The sequence below is a fragment of the Empidonax traillii genome, unplaced genomic scaffold, assembly GCF_003031625.1.
Source record: "Empidonax traillii isolate 1590-97213 ecotype Southwest subspecies unplaced genomic scaffold, ASM303162v1 scaffold104:size2570737, whole genome shotgun sequence".
Classification (NCBI taxonomy): Eukaryota; Metazoa; Chordata; class Aves; order Passeriformes; family Tyrannidae; genus Empidonax; species Empidonax traillii.
The window spans coordinates 681,883-692,012 of record NW_020955297.1 but is presented as its reverse complement, the minus strand read 5'-3'; the positions used below and the strand labels follow the sequence as shown (position 1 = coordinate 692,012).

General features: G+C 65.3%; 2 protein-coding genes across 2 annotated transcripts; one reads left to right on the top strand and one right to left on the bottom strand.

Annotated features, from left to right (window-relative positions):
- Positions 1-13: 13 nt before the first annotated feature.
- Positions 14-5,002, top strand: WDR6 (WD repeat domain 6). The gene is made up of 6 exons (XM_027882230.1): positions 14-86; positions 158-2,561; positions 2,901-2,996; positions 3,168-3,284; positions 3,475-3,590; positions 3,707-5,002. The coding sequence occupies exons 1-6, from the start codon at positions 20-22 to the stop codon at positions 4,300-4,302; spliced, it is 3,396 nt and encodes a 1,131-aa protein (XP_027738031.1). The 5' UTR covers positions 14-19; the 3' UTR covers positions 4,303-5,002.
- On the bottom strand, positions 4,874-9,169 carry DALRD3 (DALR anticodon binding domain containing 3). Its single transcript, XM_027882360.1, has 13 exons — positions 8,979-9,169; positions 8,561-8,850; positions 8,202-8,482; positions 7,907-7,965; positions 7,682-7,804; positions 7,466-7,536; positions 6,934-6,992; positions 6,504-6,586; positions 6,289-6,412; positions 6,142-6,200; positions 5,922-6,035; positions 5,633-5,701; positions 4,874-5,430 (listed from the first exon to the last, which is right to left on the bottom strand). Exons 1-13 carry the CDS (start codon positions 9,147-9,149, stop codon positions 5,311-5,313), a joined length of 1,623 nt encoding a protein of 540 aa, XP_027738161.1. The 5' UTR covers positions 9,150-9,169; the 3' UTR covers positions 4,874-5,310.
- Positions 9,170-10,130: the final 961 nt, after the last annotated feature.

Below are 10,130 nucleotides of genomic sequence, written 5' to 3'. Positions count from 1 at the left end.
CGACAACGGTGCCGCCAAGATGGAGTCGGTGGCGCTGGTGGCGCCGGTAACGGCGCTGGAGTTCGCGGGGGATGCGCTGCTGGCGGGTGAGCACCGGGACCGGGACGAGGTGGGCGGTGGGAGCAACGGTGGCGGCAGCTGACGCGATGTCCCGCAGGCACGGGCCCGGAGGTGGTGGCGTTCCGGCTGAGCGGCGGCGGGACGGCGGCGCGGCGGAGTGTGCTGTGTGAGGCCACCGTGCAGGGGCTGCGGGCCGAGCCGGGCCGCGGACCGGCGGTGCGGGTGGCGGTGTTCGGCGGGCGCTGGCTGGCCGTGCTGGCAGTACGGAGGGAGGAGCCGCGGCTGGCTCTGTGCGGGGCTGCGCGGGAGCTCGGGGCGCGCGTGTGGGAGGCGCGGTGGGCGCCGGGCGGGCGGCTGGCGCTGGCGATGGGCGGCGGGGCCGTGGCGCTGTACGAGTGGCGGGGCAGTGGGCGCTGGCTGCAGCGGGCGAGCTGCGGCGGGGCCGGGGCGCTGCGCTGCGCCGTGCTGGCCGGGGCGGGCTGGGAGCGCCTGGCCCTGGCGGCCGGCACGGCAGCGGGGGCCGTGGTGGTGTGGCGGGCGGCGGCCGCGGCGGCCCCTCAGCGGGAGCTGCGCGGGCACCGGGGCGCGGTGCTGGCGCTCTGCTACTCGGCGGCGCGGGGGCTGCTCGCCTCCGCCTCCGAGGACCGCAGCGTGAGGCTCTGGGCCGTGGGCAAACTGGTCGGCGGGGATGGGGACGGCTCCTGCCTGCTGGTGTGCTACGGACACGGGGCGCGGGTGGCCGCCGTGGTGCTGCGGGGGCCGCTCCCGGTCAGCGCGGGTGAGGACGGTGCCTGTCTGGAGTGGGGAGGCAGCGGCGATGTGCGGCGGGAGCGGCGCGGGCACCGCGGGCCCCTGCGCGTCCTGGCCCTGCGCTCCGCCGGCGGCCGCCTGGCCACGGGCGGCGATGACGGCGGCGTTCGGCTCTGGCAGCCCCGGCGGACGGCCCCGGCGACGGTGACGGCGCTGAAGGCCCCGGAGCGGCCGCGGGCCGTGCTGCTGGCGGGGCCGCGGCGGGTGCTGGCGCTGGGCGAGGCGGGCGGGCTGGCGGCGTTCGAGACGGCTCAGGGGTGCTGGGTGCCGGTGCTGCCCGCCCCCGCCGCCGGCGGGACCCGTGCAGTGCTGGCGGCCTACCCTCTGCCCGGCGGGGACGAGGCGCTTTGCGCCCTGGGCGACGGCGACGGGCGCCTCCTCCTCTTCGCCCTGAGCTGCCCCGGGACCGCCACCTCGCTCAGGCTGTTCGAGGGGGCCGTGCGCGGCCTGAGCTGGGCCCTCCGCCCCGGGCTGTCCCCCGCCACCGCTGCCACCCTCCTGGCCTCTGGTCCCGAAGGGGAAATGCTCTGGTTGGACGTTGCCCACCGCCCCGGGCAGGCACCCTGCGTGCGGCTCAGGGGACGGTACCTGCTGCCCCCCTGCAAGCATCGCTGGCACACCTGCGCTGCCTTCCTGCCCCAGGGAGAGCTCCTGGTCTGCGGCGACCGCCGGGGTTCCCTTCTCCTCTTCCCTTGCAGCAGCTCCTCGGGTCGGGCTGCAGAAAGCACCAGCATTGCCAATGGTGTCACCGACTCGGTCAGTGAGGACTCCAGCAGCGAGTTAGAGGCATCTTGCTTATCACACAAGGGGGCTCTTCCCCTTGAGTCCCCGCTGTCTGTGCTCTTTGGGCTCCATGGGAAGACAGGGGTTACCTCAGTGACCTGCCACAAAGGCTATATTTACAGCACTGGCCGTGATGGTGTCTACCGCCAGCTCCACCTGCGGGACCAGCAGCTGGAGGTTCTGCGGAAGCACAGGCCCTGCAAAGGGCTGCAGTGGATCGAGGAGCTGCGCTTCACCCCGGATAGGGACCTGCTCGTGCTGGGCTTTCACGCTGAAAACTTTGTGGTGTGGAGCAGCAGGACTAGCGAGAACCTCCACTGCATCCCCTGTGGGGGTGGGCACCGCTCCTGGAGCTACTGCAGCAGCCCCTCGGCCGAGGTCTTTGCCTTCATCAAGTCTGGGGACGTGATGCTGTACTGCTGTGAGGCCGAGCCGTGCGAGCAGCAGGTGCTGCTGGCATCCCTGCACGGGCGGCAGATCACCTGTGTGCGGCGTCTGGGGGCCATGGAGGCGCCCGGCCATGCTGCCCTTAACGTGCTGGTCACCGGCAGCGAGGACACCACAGCCTGTGTCCTGGTGCTCAGTGAGCGCTCTAAGGCGGCCGTGCCCCTCATCCGCCTCAGTGACCACATTTCCAGTGTGAGGACGCTGGCACTGGCCAGCCCCACTGGACCTGGAGACGAGGGCTTTGTTGATGAGGGCTTGTCTGCCCTGCTTTTCTCTGCGGGTGGCCGGGCACAGATCGAGTGCTACCGGCTGCTGTGTGCTGGGGACCCAGAGAGTGCTGTGGAGAGCCTGGAGAGTGCTGTGGCCTGCCAGGTCATCCATGTGGCCTCCCACCGGCTGGATGAGCAATGGGAGCGGAAGAAGAACAGGCACAAGCTTGTCAAGATGGACCCGGAGACAAGGTGATGCTCAGGGACTGCCTGAGGCAGGGTTAGTAGTGACCATGATCTGGGAGGGTGATGAGAACCACACTGGCCTCCATTGGGGTACTGCTCTGTGCAGCTGCATGCTCAGCTGAGGCACACTGAGCTAGTGTGGCTCCATGTGTGCATTCCTGGTGCCCTGTGCGCTGGGGCTGGGACTCAAGGGGCTTTTGGGGCTAGGCCAGTCTTTCCTTGTGCCTTTTCCAAGTGCTCAGAGCTGCATCCAGCATTGAGCTTGGGCTGCTCTCCTGGGCCATTCACCTCCCGAGGGCCACAGGTGTCACCAAGGCATTGGTGAGCATTGTATCTTTGCTGCAGGTACATGTCCCTCTCTGTTGTGCCTGGCACCAGCACCAAGCAGCTGCTGCCACCTTGGAAGTTCCTGGCTGCTGCCTGCAGTGATGGATCAGTCCGGTAAGGAGCCATGGTGCATTCTGGCAGGGAGAACAGAGGTGGTGGTGGAAGCAGAGCAGGCTGCTGCCATGGACGTGTCCTGTTGGAACAGGGCGGTGCACGGTGGGAACTGGGGCAGAGATGCCAGGAGCTCCCTTTTCCTACAGCCAACTGCCCTCTGCTCCATTGCAGGGTCTTTGGGCTGCTGGAGGCTGCTCGGAATTTGGTGCTGGTGGCAGAGTCATTTCACCACCAGCGCTGTGTGCTGAAGGTGGAGGCGTTCCTGCACACAGGGACAGGAGGGGAGAGGTGAGCCCCGAATACTGGGCTGTGCAACCAACAGGGTCTATGGAGAAGCATTTCTCCTTCCAGGGATGGCAGCTTGGCAGGGGGAGGGAAGGGAGGAGGTCAGGGGGGACTGTTCTGCCATTTCCACAGATCTTGGTGGGGACCCTCAGGGCTGTGGCCAGAGGCTCCCCCTACACCTTCCTTCTAGGAGGCACCTCCTGTGCAGTGCAGCCACTGATGGCAGCATCGCCTTCTGGGACATCACTGGCCCCATCACAGACGCGACAGATGCCCTGCACCAAGCAGAGGGGGACATGCAGCCCCTGGGTGGGTGTCACAGCCAGCAGCCCTGCTCTGCCTCCCGAGGGTGGCCACACTGGTGGCTCCTCTGCTCCCTCTGACCAAGGTGAGCATCGCTCTCCTGACCGAGCCTGTCTTCCCAGCCCTGGGTGCCCCGCTGCTCACCGTCATGGCCCACAGCTGCGGTGTCAACAGCCTCCATGTCAGCAAGGTGCCAGAGGGACAGTACCTGGTGGCCACCGGCAGCGACGATGGCTCCATCCACGTCTGCCTGCTGGAAGTGGCCCTCGGCAGCGGCGAGGCAGCAGCAGGGACGTGCCTGAAGGTCCTGGAGCGGGTGTCCAGGCCCTGTGCCCACGCTGCCCACATCACAGGGATCCGGGTGCTGCGGCCAGACCTGCTGCTCTCGGCCTCAGTGGATCAGCGCCTGACGCTGTGGCGCCGGAGCCTGGGGAAGCTGGTTCCACTCAGCACCACCTTCTTCCACGTGCCTGACCTGGCTGAGCTGGACTGCTGGGAGGTGGTGGAGGCCGGGGGGGAGCTGCGGTACTACTGTGTGCTCTGCGGGCAGGGCCTGGAGATGCTGTGCAGCACAGCCCCCTCTGAGCCCCCGCCACCAGAGGCTCCCCAGGAGGGGGACAGGTGTGCAACACATCCCAGTCCCTGCCTGTCTTGGGAGGGCACTCTGCCCTTGGGCTCTGCCCATCACTGCAGTCCCTACCCCCAGCCTGCACAGTGATGTGTCCCCTCCTGAGGTGATGGGCGTGCTTGGCTCCGTCAGGGGCAGCACAGCCATATCTGGGGTGCTCAAGGCCAGTGGTCTCAGGGGAGAAGGCAGATGTGACCCCTCCTGGACAAGCCTGTGGCTTCCCAGGCAATAAAGAACTGGGGTTGTCAGCTCTCCCTGCCCAGGAGAACCTCCTCCCCAAGGTGTGAGGGACCCATGTCCAGGCTTTCCAGCCCTGGTCTCGGAGAAGAACCTGCTCAGGAGGCTGCTTAGGGCTCTGCCCAGCACTGGGAGCTTGAGGGCAGCAGGAGGCCAAGAAGGGACAGGCACTGGTGGGCTGCAGCCTGGTACACTCTGGAACAGGACCCTGTTCCATCCCTGCCCCTGCAGTGCTGAGGATGGTGCTGAAATGCACAGGGACACTGATCCTCTGCTGCAGCACCCCGGGGGGGCCCACACATGACCATCACCTTCAGAGCAGCCTTTCAGCATGGTCAGGCCAAGTGGGTTGTTCCTGTGCAGCAGCAGGACCCAGGACGAGTGGAGTAAGGGAAGAACAAACAGCTCTGAGGTCAGACAAACACAGTGTTTGCCCAGCAAGAAGTGTATTAGACCCCAATACTGGGGCTTGGGCCAGGTCCCGACAGGAACCTGGAGCCTCAGGAGCTCCCTGCCAGCACGGAGCAACCTTCAATAAACAGTTTAGAGGGAAGTGATGTTGGTGCCTGGGTTTGTGGCGACTGGTCCCTTGTGCCCTCTCCCTCAGTGTTCCCAGCACAGCTTGTGGGGTGCTGCAGGAGCCCTCCCTTTCCCTTCACACTGGGCACAGCTGCAGGGAGCACATGGCTAAGACCCAAACAGCACAGGCCCTGGGAGGGGAAGCACCTGCATGGGCTGAAGTGTCCCCTGGCTGGTGCTGAGGCAGCCCCTCAGCCTGCTGGGGACAGCACGCCTTGTCCTCCCCTAACAGCACGTTGTCCAAGTGCCTGTCACATCATGGCACAGCTCTTCAGGGGGGGCTCAGATCTGGCTGAGAGGAGGGAGGTGCAGAGTCGCCAGTGCGCTATGGAACACATCCCTCACTGCTCCCAGCAGCCGGAGGCGGGCAAACATCTGGTCAAAGAGGTGAGGGAACGGCTCCTGTGGGGAGAGAGGCAGCAACTGGGGCTGGTGGCCAAATTGCCCCTCAGCAGGCTGGCCCTAGAGGCACTGCTGCCTCTGCACCCATGGGGGCTGGGCAGGGGTGCATGACACTGCTGGCACCCCAGAGCCCATTTCCCCACATGGCTAGCCCCAAACTGCAGTCCAGCCATAAGGCTGCATGTTGGGACACCCAACTCACCCCCAGGACATGCACCCGGTTGTAGTAGGAGCTGAAATCCATGCTTAGCTGTATCAGGAACTTGCACACCTGAAAGCAGACACATTTTGATGGCACAGCAGGTTCTGGCCAGTCTTGGGCTCTCCCCCACCCCAAGCACATCAGGAACAGCCCCAGGGGTGTTGCAGTCTCTTCCCTCAGCACTAGACTGTGTTGCTCACTGACGGGCAGCACCTGCTGGCATGGAGCATTACCCTGGGCTGGGACTATGGAAGCAGCACCCGTGGGTGCTATGGCATGTAGCACTTACTGTCTCTGTGTTGGCTGTGATCCGGATCCCCTTGGAGGGTGTGGGCAGCTGTGCTGCCTGCTGCAGGACTTCAGGAAAGGGCAGGAGATAGTTGAAGAGCAGGAGCCATTCACCCTGTGAAGGGATAATGTGTTTTAAGGCCAGATTCTCCTGGGTTAGTTGCATCCACCACTGGAGCTGAGGGTATGGAGGTCCCCACATTCCCCCTCTCAGCACTCACCTCTTCCCGGAGGCAGGAGAAGTTCAGTTCAGACACTGGTGGCAGAGGTGGGTATGTGCCTGGAAAGAAGGGAGACTACTGTGCCTGGAGAAGCCCCCGTGGCTCCAGGAGTGGCTGCTAGAGGAGGGTGGCAGGGTTGGTGCTCACCCTGCTCCACAGCCCGCTGGAAGCTGTCGAAGAGCGTGGCCAGGCGGGCACAGTTGTACATCACAAAGGCGCCGCTCTTGGTTCCCTTCGTGGAGATGCTGCTGTTCTCCAGGTCCAGGGTGATCTGGCGAGTCACAGTGCAGGCTGCTGAGTGCAGAGCTGCTCCACTATTCCCACAGCTGCCAGCCCAGGCTCCCTGCACGCCACTATCGTACCTGGCTCCGGTGAGCAGTGCTCAACATCTCAAACCTGATGGCAGCTGCTGTCAGGGTATCAATCACCTCCCTCCAGGCCTCATCTGGAAAATGCAGGTGGCATCAGTTGGCTCCATTTCCATGTAGTGACACCTCCAGGCAGGACACCCCACCCGGGGCCAGGTGCTCCAGTGGAAGCTGGGGACCACCACACTTCCCCAACCCCATCATCCCCCATCAGAAGGGGCTGCTCTGTGCCGGTGCCCTATGTGTTTAGGTGCCTTCCCCAAGCCAGGTCAGCACCTGGATCCATCCTGGAGGGGAGAGGGAGCACCGTGCAGGGGAGAGCCCCGACTGGCTGTGAATTCAGAGGTGAGGGGGGAGACTCATGGGAGCAATTCAGATGGGATGGAACAGCATCTGTGTGTGGAGCCACAGAGCAAATCCTCACCTTGTGCAAGCTCCCCATACTTCATCACTGAGGCTTCATACATCTGGCATTTTCGGAGCCTGGGAGAAACACAGACACTCAGAGCCAACCCCTCTGGACTGAGCTGATCTCAGAGAGCACCGCAGGGCTCTGCCAGCCTTCAGGCTGCTTGAGGCTTCCTAGCTGCAGCAGTGACTCAGCTAAGCAAAAGCAGCGCAAAAGCCCCAGGAGCACAGCAGGGACATCCGCACCCCAGCCAAGCCCCTGGGCTGCTGCCTGGAGGGGGCTGTGGGGGACCACCCAGCTCCTGCCACTGCCTCTCCTCTTGGCAGCACCAAGGGACACGAGCAGCACTGCTGCGGAAGGTACCTCCAGTTCTCCTGAAACAGCCCTGTGGCCATGGAAAGCAGGATGGAGGGAATGCACAGAGGTCTCTATGTGCCAGCAGCTCACTCAGCCCTGACTGTGGGTGCCTGGGTGCCCACGGGGCTGGGGAGAGCACAGGGAGCCTTGGCAAGCAAGGGAGCAACAGGTGCCTCACACACAAACTCACTGGAAGTACTGGTCTGCCCCAATGGGCGATGAGGGGTTGGTCACCTTCACTGGCCCACAGACAAGGTGTTTCTGAAAGACAGAGAAGCTGTCAAAGACTCAGAAGCTCCACCAAAATGCAGTGCAGGAAAACTGGGTGAAATCCAGCCCTGCTCTAAACCTAGTCCAGAGCACAGGGATGCCAGGGCCACAGTGAGAAGGGTCAGAGGTTGCTCACCTGCAAAGCTGTGTGGGCTCCCGGGTCCAAAATTCTCCAGAGCAGATCCAGCTGCTGCTGCTGGAATTCCTCCTCACAGTTCACCACATGTATGATGCTGCAGCAGCTACCTAGGCCCTCAGCCTGCAGCAGAGCACAGCAGGGAGCTCAAATGATAGGTATTGCCTGGCAGAAGGGAATAACACCTGGGAAGTGAGAGGCAGGCAATGCCACAGGGTCACTCACCAGGCACTGCTGAACAACTTGCTGCAACTCAGCCAGGGACCTCAGCATCCCCTCTGTCACTGAAAGATGGAAGGATACAGATTGGGATATGAGGGTTTGCCACCCCCTGCCATCCCATACCAGTGGGTCTCCCCCAGGCTCAAACTAGACTGAAGGGGAGTGAGAAGGGAAGGAAATTTGTGTACACAGCCCCCTTATTTTCAGTAAAAAACAACTGAAAAGAAAGGAAACGGGCCTGTTTGCACCCATTCACCCCCCACTGCCACACCTGAGCTGCTCTACACGTGAAGCTCACCGAGAAGCACATCCAGGTTGGGGTCATAGCCCACCAAACCCTGCTGCTCCACGAAGCTCTTCAGGTGCACTTTACCGATGACACCCTCGGGCAGCGCAGCCGTGCCTGACCCCTGCTCACAGGCTGTGACACAGGGGGCCCGGGCCAGCGCTGCCTTCAAGGCCGAGATAGCCTCAGGGAGGGACGAGCCACCGGAGCCGGAGGGCCAGTCGATGCGGAGCTGCCGCAGGACCTCCGAGCTGCCCTCCTGGGCGAGGGCCGGGACCAGGCGCACGCCGACCCTGCGGGAGAGGGCGAGGCAGGCGCTGTCAGCGGCGGGCCTGGGGCGCGGGCAGGGCGGGACGGGGACACTCACTCACCCCTGGGCGCGCAGCAGCTGTGCCAGGTGGTCGGCGAGCAGGGCCGGGCGGAGATGGCGCGGCCGCAGAACGGCGGGGCCGCGCAGGGCCGGACAGTGCAGCACCACGGGGCCCTCCCGCGCCCCCGCCGCGGGGGCGGCCGGACCGGGCAGGGGGCCCAACAGGCGCTGAAAGGCCTCGGGGCGCCGCACCTGCACCTCCAGCCCCGCCGGCGTGTCCCGGCAGCCCCGCAGCGGCAACACCGCCGGGCCCCGCAGCGCCGGCACCGCCGACATGGCCTCGGGAGGCACCTGCGGGCAGGGCGGGGGTGGGGCGGGCGGGGCGTGAGGCAACAGCCCCGCCCCGTCCACATCCCCAGGGCCCGCCCCGCCCCCCGCCGGTAGGTCCCGCCCCCTCCCAGCCGTTCTCCCGGGCCTACCTGCCCGCCGGGAAAGGCGGCGCCCAGCGCGGCCCGCGGCGCTAGGAAGTCCCGGTGCCGCAGGTTGCGGGCGCCGCTCTCCTTCACCCAGAGCGCGCCGGGCCGCCCCAGTGCCCCGTTCAGCGCCCGCAGCGTCGCCGCCACCCCCGGCCGGCCCTCTCCCGCCTCCATGAGGGAGAGGCCGACGCTCGCGCGTGGCTCACCGGAAGTGACATCACAGCCCCCGCGCCCTCTCTTTTCCCACTGCATGGTGGCCGCCATGTTGGTCAAGGGCATGAGGGCCGGACCGAGCGGCCATGTTGGGGGCGGCCATGTTGGGGGAGCGGTGCGGGGCCGCCATGATTGGTGTGGCGGGGGCGGCAGCCGCCATGATGAGAGTGGCGGGCCGGGGCCGAGCCGGGCAGGGAGGAGGGGCAGCGCTGCTTTCGGGCTCTGCTGCGCCCCACACGGTGCGGGGGTCTCTGCCCCGCACAGGCTCACCCCAGCACGGCCATGGTGCCACTCTGAGGTGCTGAGGAAGGAGTGGTGCCCCCTCCTCTCCAGGTTGGAGCAGCTCCCCGGTCCCCAACACTGGGGCGTGGGGTGAGCCCAGAACTGAAAGCGAGCCAGAAGACATGCAGCGGTCAGACAGGCACAGGCTGTCCCTTGGCTGTCCCCGGGCTGCTGAGGACAGTGAGAGGCCCTGGGAGAGGGTCTGGCAGCCTGGACAGTGACGGGCAAGACGGGGGTTTGGATGGGCTGCAGGATGTTTGTCAGACTGCATCTGTGGGCACCGTGTCCCTGGCAGACCATGCCTCACTGGTGCAGCCTGGCACTGCAGGCCCCAGGGCTTGGCTGGGCTGTGACACGGTGGCCAAGCAGCACCAGCAGCACCTGCCAGGTGCAGTGTCTCACCACAGTGGGCTCTGCCATGTCCCCAAGCCTCCCCAGCAGGAAGGACAGGCACAAGGAGCTGCTCTCCCACCCAGCACATGAGCAGCATCCTGCTTATCAGCCCCAGGAGGAAGGAGGTGGAAATGATTACATCGCACCCTCGTGGTCTTGATTTCATCTGCAGAGCTGAGGGGCTCCATGGCAGCAGTGGTTCAAGCACAGATCTGGCGGTCAAGGGCTCATGGTGCTGCCCAGCTCCCCAGACTGCATGGTGGGGGC